The 22,257-nt window shown below is 39.5% G+C and overlaps 1 protein-coding gene across 1 annotated transcript in view; it reads left to right on the forward strand.

Moving 5' to 3' along the window:
• Positions 1–733: 733 nt before the first annotated feature.
• EHF (ETS homologous factor) overlaps positions 734–22,257 on the forward strand; it is a 34,577-nt gene continuing 13,053 nt past the window's right edge. The window contains exons 1-2 of the mRNA XM_068684636.1: positions 734–892; positions 19,657–19,756. Coding sequence (XP_068540737.1) covers positions 19,660–19,756 — 97 coding nt within the window. The 5' untranslated portion in view covers positions 734–892; positions 19,657–19,659. The remainder of the gene's footprint in view (positions 893–19,656; positions 19,757–22,257) is intronic.

A 22,257-nucleotide genomic window follows, 5' to 3' on the forward strand; every position in this document is an offset into this window, starting at 1 on the left:
ATGTGCTGTGGAGTAGATGCCTTAAGAAAGGTTTCAGCTCTCCCCCGCTGGTCCTAATTCCCATCAGAATTAACAAGTTTAAAAGCAGAGAAGTGTAAAGCTAAACACTGATCTGCTGATTTTCTACCTTGTTAATCTTCCTGTAGCTGTTCTTTCATACTCGTCCCCGTGTACACCTACACTGAAAATTTTTTCCCCATTTTCTTTTACATTCTCTTAGATACCCAGAGAAGCTGGAAGACCTAGAGACTCCCCCTTGTGCAAACTCATTAATTTCATGTCTCTTGAGGTATAAAAAGAAAGAATCAAGCCCGTGATATTGGCTCATCCAGTCCACCTCTCTGGCAGCACAGGGCTATTACTTACCATGCATCTTCTCATGTTATTTTCAGACTAATTTTAATTTAGGACATTCCTGCTCTTCACTTCTCCTCATTCTAATTATAATCTCCCTATCTACCTGAAATAACCTCCATTAAAAAAAAAAAAAAAAAGGGATGGTCTTAAAAAAACAACTACAAAGAAATCAATCCCTCATCCATTACCAGGTTTCTCTTTTGTTCTGGAGCCACACGTGTAACCCGGTTAGACCTGTTCTCTTTGAATACTGAGGACTGAGCTGGCCTTATGCAAATGCTCCCAACCTCGTCTTCGTTGTTGTCGTTGCAGACCCAATCAAATGAACAGGAAGTGACCTAAGGAATTCCCCTATTGGCTGCCTGAGTGTTCAGCAAAATGTTTTAAAATTAATATCACATCCATTTATCTTCACTCCTGGGAGTCTTTAGGAGAGATAACCTAGTACCTGTGTTTACCCAACCTACTGTTCTTTAGACAGTCTTCCCATTGCCTCAGTTAAGGATTTCCACTCCAGAATCTGCAGCTAAATGAGGTAAGGTGTTTGGGTTATTATTATTATTTTTTTTAATATACTTCCTTTAAATTAACACCCATGAAAAAAAAAAAAGAAAAGAGAGAAGTGTCTACTGGACTCATGCCCACCCTACCGAGCCCCTCCCTTCCCACTTTGGAACAGCAGCTAAACTAATTTGATCAAAACGCCTTTTAAACGTTACAATAAAGACTTCAGTTTTCCTATTTTGAACTTATATCTTACTTATGTTTAAATAAGCCTGTCGTGTTTATGTTTGATTGGGGCCAGACCTGCTGCCTTTACTCACCCAGAATGTCAATGACCTCAAATTGAGCCAGTGGCTTCATCAGAATTACTCAAAGTCTCTGATGTAGCTGGCAATATTCTGGGTCTCAAATCTGCTGCTTTTGTCCCCAGAGAAGTCATCTAATCACTAAGGTGGGGGGTGAGAGAGTGGAGTGGACCTTCTTGATACCCCTGAGGGTGCTGGTGGCACAGAACAGGGAGACACTTTACAAGGATGGTGTTTCTGTTGCTTTTAGTGATGAGGATGGTGATGATGATGGTGATTGTACTGATAGCGAAAAATCCTAAAGGAAATTTATAATTTGGCCCAATTTAACCTCAAGTCAATTTCGTGGCAGCTCAGTGGCAAGTGGGGTTCTGTTGCTCTTAGTCCCTTCTAAGTGTAAGCACCCCAGAGAAGCCGGCTCAAGCACTGAGTAGGTAAATACAGTGTGAGCAGAGGCCTGCAGTGTCTTTGCTTGTTTAATTTGTTTCTCTTCCAATGGTAATTTTATTTGAATAGAACCAGAATTGGCCCCTTGAGGTATAGACACAGCAAGAAAAGAGACTTCTCAAATTCTGTTTAATGGTAGAAGTGCATGTAAAGAAAAAGTTGCTCAAAATCTACACTGATTGTGTAAAACATATGTGATGGGCTTAGTGATAAACATTTGTTTTTCACCACATGAGAGATTTAAGGCAAATGCTCTTGTATGTATGTAGTTACAGAGTTATTGAATTTTATTAGTAATGAGATTTTAGATTACTTCATCTAAACGTATAATACGTCACCTTTGTTTTTAAGGTATATCCGACTATCATTTTTCATATTCTTTTTGAAATGAAATCACTTAATGATAGAAATGAACACTGAGGTAAAAGTTTCACTTAATGATTTTATTTGTACCTGTGTCACATGGAACTGTGTTAAACATACCCTCTTATACCAGTATTTCCTGTAATTTGTGAAAACTTGAGTGGAGTAATAAAAAAAATGCACTCCTTTAAGTTCTGTTTTGATAGCAAATTTGTGGGTAGCAATTTAAGTAGTTTGCTGTCATTTATTTTGCACTGCAGAAAATACCAGAGCTGGAAAACAGAGAGGGTTTATATTTAATGCAGATGTGGAAACCAAAGAAAACAGTTGCAATTAAAACTAGAAAAACAACAGGATTAAGCTGTTTCACCAGCAAATATCACAATTAATGACAGTTTAATTCCTGACCCTTACAGGTTTTAAAACCAGAAGTGATTGTGGTGATAACAACATAGGACTTCCCAGAATTTTCAAGTTTAATTAGGTGGCTTAAAGTAGAGTTTATCTTCTAGAAAACTTCCAGTCTTGAAAAAAAAGTCCAGAAGTCCAATGATGGGAAATTCACCAGAATGTTTTAATTAACTGCTTAGATTCTTAGATAAGAGGATTTCATTCCTCTAAAAATATTTCGTCTCATTTTCAGTCTGACGTGGTCTAGCTTTAGCATTCAGCCACCTGATTTTGTTATCTTTTGATGGCTAGCGTGAAGTTTCCCTGAGTGACAATTTTCTGTTCCTTGTGTTGGTAGCTGTGTGTAGCTGTGAACAACTTCTCCCTTAGCCTCGTTTTTGATAAATATGGTAGTCAGAGCCCCATAGGCTTTTCCATCTCATGGAAACACTTGTGCCAGTTTCACTGTAAGCTTTTCCATCCTTTAATCCCTTTGGTGGTTCCCACTAATTTTTTAACATCCAAGGTCAAGTCTGGGTGTCAGGATAGGACACAGGCTGTAGGAACAGCAAAGCCAACCAGAAAGGGAATGTGAGTCAATATGTGTTTCAGCCCCCAAAGGTGATACCTATTCTCAGAGGTGATGCCTACCCCATACTGAATTTCTGGGTCAGGAGTTTATAAAGCGTGTTTGAGGCTTTCGAAGAGTCATCATTCTCTAGACCCCCTTCTCACCTCCATGCATTGGTCCTACATGCAGAGGCAATGTTACCATTAATAGTGCTGATGTTGTTCACTTGCTTTATTTTTCATTTAATTTTTTTTTAATTTTTTGCTAGTCCTATTGGTATTTGTAAAGCCCTTGAGGCCAATAAATCAGTATATTCTTCCCAAGTCATAGTAATAAAGAATCCTGTATCAGAGCAGACTAGTGCTTGTTTGCCCCAGCAGAAATTAGGTAACCCTTCACAGCAGTTTATAGGGTGACAACAATTCTTATTATCCCAGTCATGGTGAGATCAGGTAATAGAATGTAGTCTGTTTAACATGGAAAATTATTGTTCTCTTGTCACCCGAGAGAATATGGTGTGGTATTGCCACAGTAATTTCGTATTACTTCAGATATTTTCAGGGTATCGTGAGTTTTTGGCAGTGGTGAAAACACACTATCGGAGAGCTGGACAAAGACAAAATTAAATCATTTGGCTCCCACTGAACTTCCTTCATTTTTTTAAATTTTTTCTTTTTCATTCCTAGTGAATTTTTTTGTTAACATCAGTACTTGTTCTGTCTGGGAGGTGCAAGGTAACAAATTGTGATGGAGAGAGATCAAACTAAAACGGAAAAATCATCTGGAGACACAGATGAAGAGAGATTAGGGAGGAAAATGAAGGATTTCCGTAAGTGAGTCTGTGTTTTAGCCTGCTGCCTCTCCCACAGTAAATTGCACAAAAAAAATCCTGGGTGGATTGATTTCTACACCTGCTGAAGAAGTGAGTATTTACGGTCAGTTCTTACAGAAGAGGATTAAAGATTTTATTGTCTCTGTGAGCTGAGAGAACTGTCCATGAGACACGACACCTTTCCAGAATTGTTCCTTATCTACCCTTCTTTGTTCATCCCTTCCACGCTCTTTATAAATGTGTCTAGCTTAGTCTAATGACCAAATCATTCAGTCTTCTCCCATGCAAACTTTCCACTGACTGCAGCATTACCCAGATTTGTTTTGCGGAGTCCACGGTTACATGCTTTCTATTGCCGTTGGCGTGCTTCAGTTCCCACACCAGTGCCCGAGCTGTCTCCAGTACAACGAATGCCATCTCTGTGAACTGGAGCAACAGCCTGTGGTACCCAGACAGTGGGACAGACCTGTCTGGCTTAAAAATTTGTTCAGTGTGCTGCGACTAAGAAACAGATAGATGAATGACCCCTTCTTGTTCTGGTGGTAGCGTGACCACCCTTTAAAGGATTTTCTATGGTCTTGCAGTGCTCTCTTTCTCATCAGCCTTCCTACGGTTGCGAATTAGGTCCTTCTTGTCAAGGACTAGGCAGGCGTTCCTGCGGTAAGCAACACATAAAAAGAAAAGGGTCACAAACGTAATTGTCTGTTGTCATTGCTAATGACACATGATGTTAGGATGTGGTAGAATCGAATATAAAGGCTTTGCTGTACATGAGGAAATGGACAGAAATGCTAACAATTTCTGTAGCTTGCATAGTTGGCGATGTTTAGAGAAGTCAAGTCTCTTTCCAGTCTCACAGCTTAGTTATTGCTAAACTTTCAAGCATAAACTCATGGAGTTTTCTTCCTGATGGTACGACGTGCCTTGTGGGCACCAAGGAAGTCCAACACAATCTTCAGCAAAGTCCACTGGCTTCAGCCGCTCAGCCAGCCTCGAGGATGCTGCAAGATCTCTAACTACAAATGTCTGTTGCTCTTTCTTCCTTTCCCTGCCTTCAGCTCACTCTGCAGCTTGCATGTATTTTGCCCTCAGATGAACCAGGGACTTTTTCCACTAAATCTTTGTGAAAAAGATACGTTACAAAATTGAAAGGGTGAAATTCGTAAGTAACACTAATAACAGAAAGGGTAAATTAAGAAGGGTTTGTTCACACAGCTAGCATATGGAAAAGTAAGGATTAACTTTTTATCTATGGAAGTTACCAGTCTTTCTTAGTATGAGAGTTCGTTTGAGCTTTATTAGGGATGTAGCTTGAACCAAATCCGTCGCTGAATGCCTAAAATGCTTGGGACATTCGTTGGTCATTGGCCTATAGATGGATGAGAATGAGTAAACATGGAGTCATGTAGCCAGTAGAGCAGCCAACTTGCGATTGGCATTTTGCATGTCTCTCTCTATGAGGAAGATCCCTCAAAGGCTCCCTTTCGAAAAGCTGACATTGCACATGGTTATCATTACCTCTACTTTTGCTGATCTTATGAAATGTGCTCCACAGGAAAGAGTATGAGAACTAGTAGAAAAAACAGCTAGCTGGGGCTGGGTGTTTGCTGGTTATAGACCAAGAAGACAGGACAATAAAAGAGGATTGCTCTGCAGTGGTGAAAAGCAAGCCATTCTACATCCATGATTTGTGAATACAAAGGATAAAATATTCCTCTTACTAGGGAGGAAGGATACAGGCATAATGTCTTGAGTATTTACTCTGCTCACTATCAGATGTAGACAGAAAAGTTTCCTGAGCCCCTACAGATCCATGAGGATTGAGTTTCTATGTGTTAAAATAGACTCTATCGTCCAAATTACTGATGCCATCATCAAAAAAATGTTTCTGTTTTTTAAAACCACTCTGGGTTTTCTTTCATCTGGCAGTGAACAGGTAACTAATTCGTATTGCTATATAATTAACGATCCTGTGTAAAACTGCCCAAGATGCAATGGTCAGGAATGAAACTAAATGCACAATGTAATGATTACCCCCAAACTTTCTTAATGATTTTTACTGAAACATATAATTATTATTGCACAACAGCGACGAAGCTTGCATCTTGATGATGCACTTTCAAAGTATGCTTGGTTAAGCAACTGTCTCATAGATTGGCATGGCTATGAAGGGGCTTTATCAGGGAGTTAAATTCTGACACACTGAAGGGTGCTGTTCTCATCTCTTTTGCAGTGGGATCTGCCACACAACTCAGACATCACTTGTAATGTTCCCAGGCAGCTGCCCTGATAGAGAAAGATGAAAAAGGTTTTAGAAGACTGAATTAATAGGTGATTAGACAAGTGAGATATCCTTAGAGACTTATCAAAAGCAGGATGTACAAAGTGAAATAGATACAGGTTTTTCCTTCATTTAGTGACTTGTAGTTATCTTTACCCTCCCTAAGACTTTTTTTGATGGAGCTGTTATACTTTGCGAGAACAGGTAGAAACTTCTCTTCCTCCTTTAAAATCTCAAATGATTAAATGTTTTTGGAAGATAGTCAAATTATAGTCAATCCAGTAAATCTTTCTCAGTCTGTCTGTAGCCACTCCCGATACGCATGCAGTCACACAACCACACTGAACAAAGTACGTGCACACGCACATCCCTTATCTCCTGTGTGGGCTTTCTTTCTTTACTTTTTAAAATAGGAATTTTAATGTTTACCCCATATTCCACCAACTTTGTGTGATAATCTGAAGAACTTCATTTAATCCTTGAAAATACACAGCTAGTTGTGTTACGGTGTATTTTGTCAGCAGGTATAAATGGTCAACCTGTGTTGTCCTGCAGCAAGCGAAGGGCTCCTCATGCCTAGAGCCCAAGCGTGAGCTCTCTGTGACTTCCATGCCTGCTGTTTTTGCCCTGTGCCAAAGCATGTCTGCTTTCTTGCAGGAGCATGTGCATGGCCTGAGAGCTGCGGTTCCCAGGGCTGCCCTTCCCGAAGCCCCACAGCAGCAGCTCTGCAGCTTTAGCAACAGGCATGTTCTGCTGTATTCAACATCAATGTATTGGAGGGATGCAGAGATTCAAGGGTGTTAACATAGTCATTGGTACTACACATGTGAAAAGTTAACAGGGTTTGGGGGAATTTAGAACCAAGGTATCAGCCTGCCTTATGGCATAGCACACCTTCAATATTAAAAATCTTATGAAGATTTAATCATTAAAAATATGAAAATAGGAAGAAAAAAATCCCACTGAAAACAGCTTTTTTTTTTTTTTTTTTTTTTAAAGATCTTTACTAACTCCCCCTTTCTAGAAGAACATTACAGTTGGAATAAATCAGATGGTAATAAATCTCCTTTTGAAAAAAATAGCTGCTTGAAATAGTCCGGAAATATTTTTATTGGTTTTGTTGGCAGAACCAGTTCCAGTTACCTTGAGGACTAAATGAGATACATACTTGCAGAGGGGAGCAAAAAGAACAGAGGGAACAGAGCTTTTTCCCCTGTTTCCTACTCCTTCAGCCTCCGTCCTACAGACCTGCACACAAACCCCATAGTTGCAGTAAGACCTGGCACTCCTGTGCCACAGATAGATAATTGGAGATGTTGTTATTGTTTGTCTTACTGGTTACAGGCTCGTGATGGTATTCAAAAGAAGTTTCCTTGGCCAGTCAGCCAGTCTGATTAAACAGAAGGCAAAAACAAAAGAGAGAATAAAAGAAAGTAAATGAAATGAAAACCAAATAAATAAAAGAAATAAGGAGGAAGAGAAGGAATAGAAGCAATTGGTGAAAGGGGAGAAACAGGATCACAAACTTCACATCCCAGCAAGTGTTTGTGACCGTCAGATTTGGTGACAATGCTGCCTGCCTGCAGTACTATTGCAGTTCAGTGTTTGACATTTTCTACCTTCTACAAACAATTTTGCATAACAGGCTGAGTTGCACTTTTGTTACTGGGACAACTTGAATATAGGTTTTTACATGTCAGCTCATAGGGATGGGGATCCTCCCTCTCTGTTGCCAGGGAACTTGCTTTTTAAAGTTCCTTTCTTTCACTGTGATTAAAAAGAGAAAAAAAAAAAAAGAAAAAAAAAGCGAAAAAAAAAAGCATTGAAGTAGCCACAGTTCCATAGAACAGAAATTTTGAATTTCAGCCAGCTCTACTTAGGAATTTCTAACTCCTTTTCAGGATCATACATAGGTCAAGGGCAGCTTTTTGATTTAATGCTTCAAGTGTAGATTTAATTGTTTGTCTAAGTTAACATTCTAATCTCTACTAGGCGCATAATATCCATGATGCATAGAAAAGTCTTGCTTCAGTCTGAACAGGTCTCTGTTTTACAGAAAATTGTTTCTCTTATTTAGTACCTTCTCTTTGCCCTCAAAATACCCCATGATCATCCTAACTCATCTACATGTTGAAATTTTTTCTGTAGACGTGATGCAATGGATAACAATGGGGCTTGAACTGGAGATATGAGTTAGACTGACTTGTTCACTGACTTACTATGTGTCTTAAACAAATCATTTCAGCTCTGTTTCTCAATTTTCCTGTTTGTCATGAAGAGGTAAAGTTAGTTCCTTCCTTCATTTCTGTGCTTTGTGCTATTTACTGCTTTCACTGTCTGGGGACTCTTCCTTTTCTGCTCTATGGTTATCAGTATTCCTGCCATCAACATAAATGCTTTTACAGTACATGAGCCCTGTAGGCTTGATTTTTCAGAAGACCTTAAAACTGGCCCATTTTCCAGCTGAGAACCTACTTCTTGTAGAGTTTACTTATTTGTTTGTTGGTAAAGAGCAGGTTAAGGGGTGGAGTGTGCATAGGTGAACATGGGAAAGCAAACCCTCACAATGCTTCAGATTTTCTTCCTCTCTCAAGAAGGGTCATCTACTGCTTGATTTGCTTGTGAAATCTATACCTAATTTGCTGCTTTTTCCTGCTGATTTTCAGACCTCTGTGTCTCAGCTTATTTTTCTTTACGTGTTTCATGCGACACCTGTTCTGACTTCACCCTCAGAAGAGCATTACTTTGCCCCATTGTGGTTTCAGTTGATGGAAAAGTACGGTGTTGAGCTGTCCTCCTGACACCAGGCTGTTCTGTAGCAAAGTTCTATTTATGAAGCAGGAGAGAGTTCACGTAAGAATTGAAAGAGTACATTTGTACAAAACCCAATGGGAAAAGCTCTATCGTCAAACCGGCCCAGGCTGTTGAGGCAGATGCCTGGCTTTGCTCTTTTGTTTATATTCCAACAAATCAAAGCTGACCTGTGTTGTTATCGGAGTAGAGCAGCAGGTGCAAAAAAATAACTCTGCTGCCAACTCAAACGAAAGGGTAAGGCTAATACCCTCTGGGAGGTATTGAGAAGATAACAGAGAGCCATGCCAGCAACTGAATTAACGGCTCTATTTACGGTGGGTTTTACTTAACAACCTGCTCCCAACACTGACACATAAACACTCCATTGTATTGTTTAATGCAACCACTGGAGAAATCAATGGAAATGGGATGGGCAGTTCGCTGTGCCAGCTGAGGAGGAGAGGCGCCATGAAAGTGTTGCTCCTCTCACCACAGGCAGGAGAGGGGGGAAAGCTGCTCTTGGCTTTTACAACAGCAGGGAGATGTTGTTTCCCACTGTTTCTCCTTGCTTTACCTTTAGAAAGTGGCTGCAGAGCAAGGAAACTTCACTCCCCCCATTTTCTGGCTGCTTTTAATGAAGGCATGAAGCATAAATGAGTGCGTCAGCCACTGTCCCAGTGCCACGTGGCTCTGGGAAGCACAGGAGGCACAGGGCTTCCTCGAAGTCCTGGCTGTGTGGGGCGAGTGAGCCCATGGCTACATCCAGGGGTGAAGCAGACAGCTCTGTGCAGCCAGTGGAGTGGGATGCCAGGGCAGTGGTCTTGCAATCTCTTATTCTTTACACAACAAACACCGTATGAAGAAACCACATGGGCACGGCTGGGCTGCAAATAAATGCACTTACTAAACACATACAAACACGCAAGACTGAATGGCAGTCAAAGGAATGGTCTGCCTGACAGCAGGTTTCAGCAACAGGGTCAGTGAGCTCTGTTGAACTATTTCTGTGATAGCTGCCTGTTTGGAGACACATTCCTTCGCAAACACCTGCCCGCTTTGGGATACTTCACAGTCTGGAGGGGAGTGGAAGAGGAGCTGGCATCCTGGCTGGAGATACCGTCACGCTGCTGGGATCGGTATTCCCCGGCTTGGCACTAGGGAACATGCCTGACCCAGCCAAAGGAGGTAATAGTCAGCCACGTAAACCCTCCCTAACTTCTGCAACTTATAATCCTTCCCATCGCAAGCCTTGTATTGCCTCTGCTATGTCTCCTTCTTGAAACAACCTTCTGCTCTCATGCCAGCAAGAGTGCGATCAGATCGCAGTTAGGTGGGTTGCAATAAGGTATATACACTGCTGTTGAGTGGCTTAGACCCCCAGCAAGCTGTGCTTGGACCTAGTTTAGGATAAAACACTTAACTCTCAACTTCCATATCCCCAATCCTAGCTGATTTGTGCTGTCTCCTCACATATTTAATGAAGAAATACTATTAGTTCATTAATTGAATCAATCAATTCATGTAAAAGAATAATAGCCCCACCGGGAAAATTTACGTGTTAATCATGAGAAAGAAGCAGATTTTAAGTATGAAGATCTTAAAGGTACGAAACTAATATTCAAGTTTTCATCTCTGTTCTTCTCAAGAGCGGGAAGATTTCCAAATACTCCAGCTGGATACCTCTCCTGCTAGTAGTTTGTGGTACAGGAGACAAAAAAAGTAAATGTCTGTCTTTACTTTGAGTCAGCTTCTGGACTAACTGAGGAGATGTTCATGGCTGTAAGGTCCTAGGAACAAGATTGGCACCACACCGATGTGCAGCAGTCTCTCGGGTGGGTTATCTGAGCGTCCTGACCAGGGTACTGGCAGGTTAGGGATATGAAGGCTCAGTCCTCATGCCGAGAGCTCGCCTGTGCCCGTGTCTGTGGGGCTGCTCTCCCCACCAGGCAAATCTCTGCCTTACCCCTCCTTCTTGGACACCAGAAGCTGCTCACAGTGACCCCCCAGGGCACCTTCCCTTTTGTGGTGTCCAACCCGTGTTCCTTATTCTGTGCAGTTCTCACACAGAAACCATACCCAAAGAAGAAACCTGAAGTTTCCAAGTGGTTGCTCTTTATAAAAATGCAATGTATGCAACCACGTTAAAAAAAAAAAAAAAAAGTGCATAAAAAAGGATCTTTTTATTTCAGAAATAGACAAATTAGTGGTTGTTACTGCTGAAAACCAGACTATTCCCTTAACAAAAGAGAAGTGATGGTTGTGATAGAGGTTAAAATGTACTTCTCCGTGAAATCCTGGCTGCTGCAGCAGTGTATGTCAGACTCTGTGTGTCTGAGTAGCTGTTACGTTGTAAACATTTCAGCATCTAATGAGAGCCAAACATGAATACAAACACAATTATTGTCATTATTCGCTAATAACTGAAGAGTCACGCGGGCTACGTTAGCAGTATAGAAAGCAGGTCTCCCAGTACACACTTTGTCTTTAAGGCAACGCAAAGAGAAGCTGTCGTGGAAGGTAGAGGGAAGTGGTTGGGGAGCCAGAGCCAAGGGAAAAGGAGAAGGTGTTAGAACACGATGGTAGTATTTTGTTAGCTGATGAGGTTCTTGCCTAATTATAGGCAGGTAGTTTGTCAAGCTACAGGGGCATCTAGAGTGCTTTTTGGCCATTTGTGTATTTAGTGTATTGTAAGCAAAAGAAAGGTGTTTAGTAAAAGGAGATTAGGGAGATGAGCTGGCTCCTGGTTCGAGGAAGGATGTACCAGAGAGATAGGAAGGACATGAAAGGAGGTGTGGAGTTGTTCCATGAGGTGTGGTATTAAGTGCTGAAAGAAGAATAAAGAGCAAAGGCAGTTTTTCCCATTATTGTGTTTTCCAAGACTCTGTATCCCTGAGGCAAGACTGATGAATCTATTGCAAATGACTTCTAAATACTCAGGAGAAAATGGCTGACCCAAATTATCATGAACTTGCTGCAGTGATGCAGACAGTAATAAAGGGAGTGCCATATGCCGGTCAAAGCCATGTTTTGCAGCACCAACTCCAAAGGGAAAAAAAAAAAAAGAGAGAAAAAAAAGCCTGCTTTTTTTTTTTTTTTTTCTGGTAGTTGTTTGCAAACATATTACCTGTTTCCAGCATTCTAAGAATACGTCCGTGCAAAAATGACATGAGCATTTATTGCAAGAAATAAAACCTTTTCTAGTCTTGCTTTTGATTTAGCTGTGTGACCCACAATTCCACTAATAATGTACAGATGTGTGCACAGATCTTCTGCAAGAAGAGAATGAGCTTTTTGACAGCAAAATAAATGATGCTATTTTCTTTCTCGTTCGAAAACTAGCGGTATGGCATGAAGAGACACATCTAGCCTGTGATGTGAAAAGGAAGCATGGATCCCAAACACAGGATCCTTGTTAAGAGGCAGGTTCCGGTTCACTGTTTTCCTCTGCTAAGGTAACATAACTGTGGGTAAAATTTGCAAAACTGCCAACCTTTGGCAGTTAGCAGTGTAAGGCACATCTGTGCCTTGAGGACTCTGCTTGCAGTTGGCCTTCTGTTTGCTTCTGATTTAGAAAAACAAACAAACAAACAAAACCTGTGTTGAAATCCTCTCTTTTATTTTCATTATACTAACTAGTACCTTGAAAATTGAAGCCAGTTCATATTAAGATTGTGGATTATGAAAAAAAAAAAGGGACAGAGAAAAAATAACCTGTGAGACTTTGCATATAATCAAGTAAATTTTTGTTTTTGCATTCATAAAGTGAACTTTGTTCTCGCTCAAAAAGGAAACTGAACTATGGTTTTGTCTTTAAATTACATTGTAAAAGAGAGATAAGAACCAAACCCAAACCCCGGAGCGGAGGGGTAGCTCAGATATAGATCTAGATCCTAGCTTTTCTACTCAACCTTCTCTTTAGTTAAAATATATATGCAAGATTTTGAAGCATCCATATGAACATGTTAAAACAACCACCACATATCTCATACAAAAGTTGCCTTGTAGTGCATCATGAAAATCAGATCTTTAGTAATAAAAGATTCCAACCAAGCTTTATTTGATTTGGTTTATCGTGATTCTATCTGTAACATAGGTAAATGCTAAAAGCTTCTTTTCTATTCATCTTCCTTTTTCTGGTCTTTCAGTTTACCTTTATGTATACATTTAATATACCAGGTTCAAAGAAAACAAAAGAATAAACCCAACTCTTCCTTTCCAAAAGCCCACAACAGCAAATGATCAAGGTCTCAATGTATTCTCTGAAAGCTCACCAAGAGCCAATTTTGCACATGCAAAGGTGGTTTTATGCATATAAACCACAGCTGTACACACCAGAAATACAGAAGCGTAGGAATGCATAGTTCAGAGGGGTGTAGGAAGGAAAAAAACTTGGCCCCAAAGTCCTAAACCAGAATCTGGAATACAAAGAGTTTCGGAGATTATCTAGAAAATTTTCTTATAAAAATGATTCCTTGAACTTTACACTCACAATGTGATTCAGTAAACACATTTTGTTACTGTGGCCTAAGGGTGCCTATGATGGACTGAAAATGAAATGCATCAAACACCAAGTATGTTATACAATAAATACTGAGCGTGATCATAGTAGTTCTTCACTGGAGTTTTCTTCAAAGCTTTCAAATAGTTTGGAAACAATTTTTCATGGGGTATGTTTGCATTGACATTAGTGGTGAGTCTTGAGATTATCGTCAGCTTGGATGAGCTGCATAGGCTGTCATCTGAAGGGCACCTTGCAAATCACAGCAAAGTGGTCCTCAGCTGAGTTTTTGTTGTGAAGTGGATCCCTGCTGGGAATCAGCCTTTTGTGTGCTAAAACAAAGGGATGGAAACAAGGAAGCATGTGATGCTTGTGTGTGAATCTGTGTGGTCTGGAGAGATCCTAAAAAGCTGCAGAAAAGGTCATCTGCGACTGAGCTCTGGCAGAGATGTATCTTATCTGGGAGTCTGGCATAGACACCAAGGATGAACATGAGACCTTTGCAAACAGACAGAGACCACAGGGCAATCTAAGGGTAGGCCCTAACCGTATTTCTATGCACAGCATCTCAGAACTAAACACAGGTACCCTGGTAGTAGTGCACAGCAAAGGAGAAAAAAAAAAACAGGAGACCCAAAGCTCATCGTAACATGCAAACACGCTGTCAACATTCATGTATTCAGTTTGTGCCTGCCCTTGCTACTACTGGAGATGTAAAATAGGTGGTTGGCATGCAAAGCAGCTAATTGATCTTATACATTACAAGTACAATGCAGTTGTGTTTCTGAAGTAACCGTATGTGCAAAGCAGGTCCACCTGCTTTATTGCGCGTCTCCTTTGTTTCCGATGTCTTGAAAGCTCAGCCCACTGTCGCCTTTTGAGTTTTCAAGAAAAAGATTAAAATCCAGATTCTGTTCCTCTGCAGCTGCAGTTATTACCCAGTATCATTTATTTTAGATTGCTGTTTAAGTGCTTGACTGTAATCCAAGGTGCAGTAATGATCTAAAATATTTAACATACTCTGTAGATACTTGTTCCATAAACTCCAAGCCCTGAAAAGCAGGGATTGTGTCTTCACTGTGTACATAACATACTTCAAAGCAAATAGGCCCAGGTGAAATCTACATTTGAAGTTCAGCCATGATGGTAAAAGGGGAAAAAATGGGGAAGGATCCCATAGGTAAATGCGCCAAGAGAGATCCACCCTTTTGGACACGCCAGGAGGAGCTGCACTGAGCTTGTCTCAGCTAGAAGTCACTCTTAGACTTTGCATAGCTTACGGGTGGAGTCATAGTTTAATAGTTTCAGTCAGTTTTGCCTTAGACATTTTTTTTTTTTTCCCTTTTGCATAGAGTACGTAGCTTTACAAACCAGAAAGCTGTATGCCTCCTTCCCCTATGGGCTCCACACCCCCTCATATTTGTAATTAATGAGACCCTTAGTTCAGTTCAGCCTTGTAATGTAAGCAACTATAGAAATCAATGTCATAGCAATCACTCTGGTTGTAGTACTTTAGGATTCACTCATTTTCTCTGCACTGCTCATTCTCCTTTCAGGCAGTGTTGAGCATTTTCCTGTCATTGAATACAAGCTGTTCTTGAAAGATTTGGGTTCAAAGAAAGGAGAAATTCATTATCTGGATGTTAAGATTCATTGGGGGTGAATGTGGAAAAGGGGATCAGAGTAATTTACCTTCAGAGCACACCTGTAGTGCAATAAAATAATTTGCATAGAGTGCACTATGCAGTGTTCAAGGTTCAAGGACTTGTAAATATGCTTTTCTGGATTTGCTCCATTGCCAGGCCATGGCTCCTTGCTCTTTCCGTTACCGCCGTTTACTCAGAGTGGTCAGGCGGTCAAGACAGACGAGAAGAACAGAGCAAGTGAGCTGCTGTTACTGCCAAGTCACTGGGTTGTGGCTCGGTCAAAGCTCCTCCTGACTCCAGCAAGAGCTTTAGCTAAGAGAGGCCTTCAGGGTTTGGGCTTTGAATACCATCTGATATATTGAATGTAGGCGAAAGATCTTTTTTTTTTTTTTTTTCTTCTGGATGTACTCATGCCCTCTAGTAGGACTCTCTCTGGAAAGAATGCTGCTGAACACCAGCACACAGCTATATTTAACCTCGCTGATTGAGTAAAGTGTTATGTGCTTCCTCTCATAACTGTGCAGTGTTCCTGGTAGTGTTTTAAGACATAAGAGGTGCCAAAGGTGGCACCTCTTCAGTAGAAAAGAATGGAAATGTGTGTGCAGATACACACAAGGGTGTATGTGTGTAAATATGTGTATATAAATAGGTATTTGTGCATACGCACACAGTATTTCATATGTGCTTTCATTTTTAATGTACCATGTCTTAGTCAGTAGAGAGACAGATCCTAAGATCTAAATGTTGTTTTCTAAAATCTCATCTCAGCTAGAATCCCTGTTTAGCATGGTTTCCTGAGGAAATGAGGCTTTTGTTGTTATTCTGTCTGCGTGTTGGCTTTTGCATTTGGCCTGTAACAATCTTCGAGTCCCATCGCCAATTTTAATTAAATTTGATATGGGGTAGAAGTCTCAAAGATATGAAGTTCTTACAGGATTAATGAAAACAGACTGCCAAGTAGAGGAGGAAAATCTATTAATACTCCGTCTGAAAGAAGGAGTGAAGCTTGAGCTCGCTCCTTTGAGAGAACGGGATATTATGAATGCCCCAACCGTGGGAAAAACTTCAATCAGTGCTCACATCTTACTAGACACTAGAGAATCCAACCACAAGATACACATTCATAGGAAACCAGGCTTCATTAGTTCCACCGTTCACTTTGATACATGGCATATGATTAAAAGAAAACTGAACATATTATGTGTCCTTCCCCTTGAGGCTTCACACCCTTTAACCAGGTTTGTCTGTACACAAGGGAGATTTGAGGATTTGGCCCTAAACTAATGAAGAGCACACCCCTTCCAATATCCTGACTCAAAATCTTTCCAAGTATGGGATGAGACACTGCTATAAGCATAAATCTGTCATGAACTTGTATCAAAGAAAGGCACGTACAGGATGAAATGAAGAAAATCACTATTTGATTTTCATAGGGAAAACATTTTTGAGCTTGGTATGCACACTTCCAAGCAAAGCCATGGAAGTTACATGAGTGGGGCATTATATTCATCCTGAACAAAGTGCTAGAAGTGATTTCCAAATAAGCAACACTCTTGCATTAAGGTACAGGAGGTGACCCGACAATTTTCAAATCACAAAAAATACAACCAGTACCTTGAATAATACCAATAACTTTGGGAAAGTTTGGGTTAAAACTGAATCGAATCCTGTCCCAGTGGTTACTATCATATCGTGAATTCTTTCTCTCATGAATAATTTTTCCCACAGGTAATGTGGGAAGATAATTAAATTATTCTGGTTGAAGTAACTTGTATAGCTTTCAAAAAAGGGTTGTATTGATTGATTAATTTGTAAAGCAAATTCCACACATATTGTCTGAAAATACTATTAGTGTTGTTTAGGAATACTGTGATGAGAAATTGCCTGCTACACTGTGATGGGGGGAGTAAGATTTTAAGAGAACATGACTGAAATCAGAACCTAGGGAAAAAGCTTTCAGAGTGTATCTACTCAGCTCTCTAAAGTGCATTGGTTCTGGTTACTGATGGAGGGGAGAAACTGCAAGACTCAATTTTTGGTATATTAAACTGTCCATAGATTTAGTCACTGAGCTGAAGTGTCATACGATATTGTGCTTTGGAAATTCAGCTGATTAGGAAGAAATTCAGCTGATTAGGAAGAAAATAATACAAGAGTTTACCTGAACTGAATTTTGAAAACAAAGATACACAGTAGCTTGATCATGGAAATTATTTCGGTTCATAAGCATACATTTTGCCAGACATGTTTTTATTTGCACGAGTATCAGGCATGAAAATTATGTAGAATTCCATAAATTGCAGAAACTGGACAAAATGACATAACTCAGTACCTGTAAATCTGTGTTCTCTTCTGAAAATGTGACTTTAGATCAGCAGGTTGAAATTCAATGTTCAGTAGCAACTGTAGTTTCCTTTTCAAACAAGAGAACTTATCAAATTACGTTCCAAAGAGAGTTTTGCTGACCCTCAAGTTTTACAGTTTTCCCAGAATACCTGCTGTTCTACCTCTTCTCTATTTGATACTGTAATAAAGTTTTTTTTTAACATTAATATTTCAATCACTCAGAATCAAATGAACATCATTACATCTTAAATAATTAAAAAACAAGTTAATGAAAGAAATAATTTGATGTATCATTCAGACTATGCCTGCTCAGAGGTGTATATTGCCTGTCAAACACACATTATTTTTAAGAGCTTTTCTATATCAACTATATGAGATAAACTACATTCTTGTTCATTCTTGTTTCATCCTGATCATCTTTATAATCAGTGTAAGAAACTGAAATGCTTCCTAACACTTTTCCCCTCAAAATATCAAGTCACGTAGCTTTAACATGGGGCTAAAAAAATATCTTCTCTTCTAACTCGCATAAGCTTATTGACTGATAATTGCCATCGTCATTTATTTGGCCATAGAGTGACTATGGGTATCACTTCATTGCTGACATTTTGTACCCCCACATATCGGCTATGAGAAATGAAATTCTCCCAGCTGGTGGATACTGAATTCCAGATTTACTGGAGTGAAAAGCGATTGTTAAAACATCCACGGCTTGATTTTGCCATTCTGTATAGCTACAAAAAAGGCACTGAACTAGGTTATACCATAAAGGACCATTCCCTGTGGTGTAATTCCTAAGGCTTTGGATTTTTAAGTAATTCTCAACAACCTCTCTCTCCCTCTTTCTAAATATATATATATATGTAGAGGGGTGGGGGGAAGAGAAAGACTCTCCTTAAAATGTGTATTTGTAACTTTTAAGAATTGCATAATGTACTGAAAATGATGGAGGAATGTGCCAACCCATACCTTTTCCAGGCCGTTCTTTAAAACCAAGGCTGTAACTGTTCCTAATGACTTCTTTTTGTCTACCAAAAATGTTGTTGCTATGAGCTTGTGGGGTTCTGACTGTGCTCTCAATGGGAGTTTTCTAATTAGCCTTGATCAAATTAGCCTTGATGGGTAAAAGGCCAAGACCACCATCTTTAACTTTCACAAGTCCATTTTTTATTTCAACCTCTTTTTAATTCCAAAGTTAAGTCCAGCTGCATTCAAACGCTCTCTTAAGGTCTAAAGTTTCATTTTTACAGACTCCGTCGCTTTCGATTTAGAAGATTTTTGAACAATGATTTGTTTTCTGTGTACTTATATAAGAGTAATGATCCGAAACCTTTATAATATTTAACAAATTAGTTTCCTAAACTCTTGAAAAATGTCTGTATTGTATGGTTATAATGTATATTTTTAAACTTGGCAACTTTAAACCATTGAAAGCTAATAAGAAATGTCAAGAACACCTGCAATTGGGGAATTTTGTATACATTCACTGAAACGATTCAGTGTACGATAAATGTGAAATTTTTCTAAAATACCATATAAATTGTTTTGCACAAAAATGTCTAACCAAAATTAAGGACAGCTTTACTCATGTTACTAAAGCCAACATAAGTAGAAAGGAAAGGCTTTGTCAAGTTTTTCTCCTTTACAAGATTTTTGACGATACAATTTTTTGGTGGTTTGAAATGTGTGATCTGTGACATCTGTCATTGAGAATGGATTAGGGGCACTGCTGACATGGATCAGATAATAAACTGGGTCAGTCAAGAAGATATTCCTTGTAATGTTACCTCCTTGTAGGATTGCCATACTGGTCCCTCTGTGTGAAGGAGTTTTTAAACATTAATTGTTGTCAACTGTATAGTTTAATTCGCAAGTATTGAAAACTCTTTTCTATTTCCTAAAAGAAAAGAAAAAGAAAAAAAGAAAGCCATGTTTAAACCAAATTTCTCTTTAAATGAAAAAAAAAATAGTCAAACAACTTTGTATTTCACTTCTCAAAGCTTGGCAGTTTTCCTGTATTGCTCTGTCAGGAGCCCTGTCTTTTCATTCGGCTTCATTTCTGATTACGGATTATTCATTTATGGATGGGCAGCTGTAGAAACTTGCTTCTTGCATATGCAAATCAAACATGGTAATGTTTATCATAAGGAGATTTTGTGGCAGCTGAAAAGGGGTTGTGGCAACATGTTCTTGATTTCAATTGTATCTTCTACAAATAGAATTGGCCTGCTCACTTCACCTTCAGTGGATTTTTTTTTTTTTTTGCCATTTACCTTTTGGACTAGACACTGCTCACTAAGCAAGCTGTTCGATTCACTTACAGATCATGATTTTGGAAGGAGCTGGCAGAATGAGTATCAATTCCAGCAGCAACCTACTCCACCAGCAGCCTTCCTGGACAGACGGATATTCCACATGCAATGGTAGGAGGAATTCAACAGCTCTGAGCTATGCTTTTTTTTTAGGGGGGGGAGGAAAGGGAGGATAGGGGGGACAGGAGGATGATCGGGGTGGAAGGGACTGCTATACCTTTAAATATGCGCAAGTATTATTTTTCAGTGATACTAATTTACTGGAGTTTCACTTCTGGTAGGAAAATTTATATTTGTTACTTTATTTGTAAAAGCTGAACCTGCAACAGTGAAGTTTCTGAATATGACCAGTTAATGGTTCATTTCATTACTGCTCCTTTTTTTAAAGATGAATGTAGAGATGATGAAAGTGCCAAAAGTTCCCTCTCCTCAGTCCAGATTTCTTTCTCTCTTATATTTACCCCTCATGCCCTCTCTGAACCAACATTACTTTTCAGTACTAATCATCCCTCCGGCTTTGCAGGGGAGTAGTCTTTTTGCTTCCTTACAGTATTTACTTTTTCAGCTCAAATTACTAGATAGCTATCTGATTAGACTGGCATTAGGGCACTAGATAGCTTGTGATCTGAGAACTTCTTTGTTATGCACAGAACCATCTCTTTAATCCCATATATGCCTTCTAATGCCTAACAGCTAGTGATGACTTTTGCACCTAAATTAACTTACAAGGTGTGACTCAGGGTGAAATTTATTTTACTGTTTTTTTCAATATAGCTATACAGATATATATTCTCAGTATGAAAATATAGGCATAGACATATAGATCAATATACACTATTTGACATAATTTTTAAATTATTTTCATCATTCAAAATAGTGTTTTTCAATCGGTAGGTAAACCTTAAAATCCAAGCAAACACATACTGCAGTTGTCCTTCTGAACCATAGGAAGCTACAACAAAACTTACAATGAAAGTTCCCATTCAGTGAAACACTTCTTTTTTTTTTTTTAAATGTGTAATTTCTAAATACCCAGGAATACGTAAGTGTATATTTATTAAATGTACCAGTCTGCCTGTAACAGGTTCATAGAAAAAATCCCGAGTTTCAGTTTGCACGGGATTTTGTGAAGGTGATGGGTTCATGTTCAGGGATCTCAGTGTGTAGTGAATCCCAGACCCCAGCATATTCTCAGAATTGACATGTGTTTTAGAGTCACAGGAAACTGAACACACCGGCCTGTACAGTCCTTTTACCAAGCTACTTCTTCCTCTCACTAAAGACCCTCCACTTACATTAGGAGTCTAGAGGCCGCTGAAAGTGATGGGAATAAAATCAACCTCCTTTTCAGGGAATATTTGTTGGCTCCTTCAAACCTTTATTCTCCGACATATCAGAGTCTTAATCATTTCTGCACTCATTTCCCAAATCCTTCAATAGCAGGATGAGCAACAGTCTTGAAAACTCTCTCTAAGCTACTGACACAGACCTTGTTGGCCAATATTGGAACCTAAGCAACTCTGAGGGTTTTTATGTTCACACATGAGCTAGCACTATTCACTGTATCTCAACCGAAGAGTCCTGAGGTCTCCCTGAGGTGAAGTGATTTCCTAAAATGTGCCAGTTCTGTTGCTTGTGGTCTTCTAGCCATGCCCTCTGTTGTCTGTGTTTCTCAGAGCTGTGTGGGTAATCTTCTTGGAGGAGACTGTGAAGGAACAGATCAGTGCCGCAAAGAGAAGATGTCCTGGAGTGGGGCTACTGCAGAGCTAGGCCACGGCAGTCTTTCTTTTTCCCATAATTCAACCACCTCTGCAATTTGTCATTCCCTCATCCTTAAATGCACCTTCTTGCTCTTGTGAGCATTTTATCATGCTGCTGTCTCTGCCTGGCATACTCTACTGTCCTCCTTTCCCAAGGAATAAATTGCACTGAACTCCTTTTGCCAACCCTTCTGTGAGGCCAGATCAAGGCAGTCCTGCCTTTGTATATCTTACATCTTATCTTATCTTATATAATTATCCTGTCCCTACATACTTTTTCTTTCATTTGAACACATAAATTATTGTCATGCAGCGACATACAACTGAGCAGTTTGAAAGATAGGCTAAGAAAAGATTCAGACATCCTAAAAAGAAAATTAGGCTGTTCCCTTAATTAAAAATGAGTTTTACAATTATATTCAGAAATCATCTTACCCGACTACAAAGATAACATGCATTTGTTAGAAGTCCGTCTCTGCCATGAAGCTGCAAGCCATACTGATAGATTTGTACTTTGGAACAATATAAGAGTGCCTTGTTATTTTACTGTTCTTTGGCTGAGACACACAGTTCATATTCAGTCCTTGTACAAACAAAATTTCCACTGTACCTTATGTGGATTTTAGAAGTTTTTTTCTTCCTTTTTTGATGCACTAAAACACTTTTCCTACACACAGATCAACACACCTTTGTGACAGTACTTCTGCAAGGTATCATACACTGAAGAAATAAATACGGGTGTATTTAGCCAACATTATTACATTCTTTCCTACTCACTCAACTTCTCAAGAGAGGTGTAAAGTAATAATTCCCACTTTAAATTGGAAAACTGAGACCAAAAACAAATTTAAT

Source organism: Anas acuta, chromosome 5 (genome assembly GCF_963932015.1).
Source record: "Anas acuta chromosome 5, bAnaAcu1.1, whole genome shotgun sequence".
In the NCBI taxonomy this organism is placed as follows: domain Eukaryota; kingdom Metazoa; phylum Chordata; class Aves; order Anseriformes; family Anatidae; genus Anas; species Anas acuta.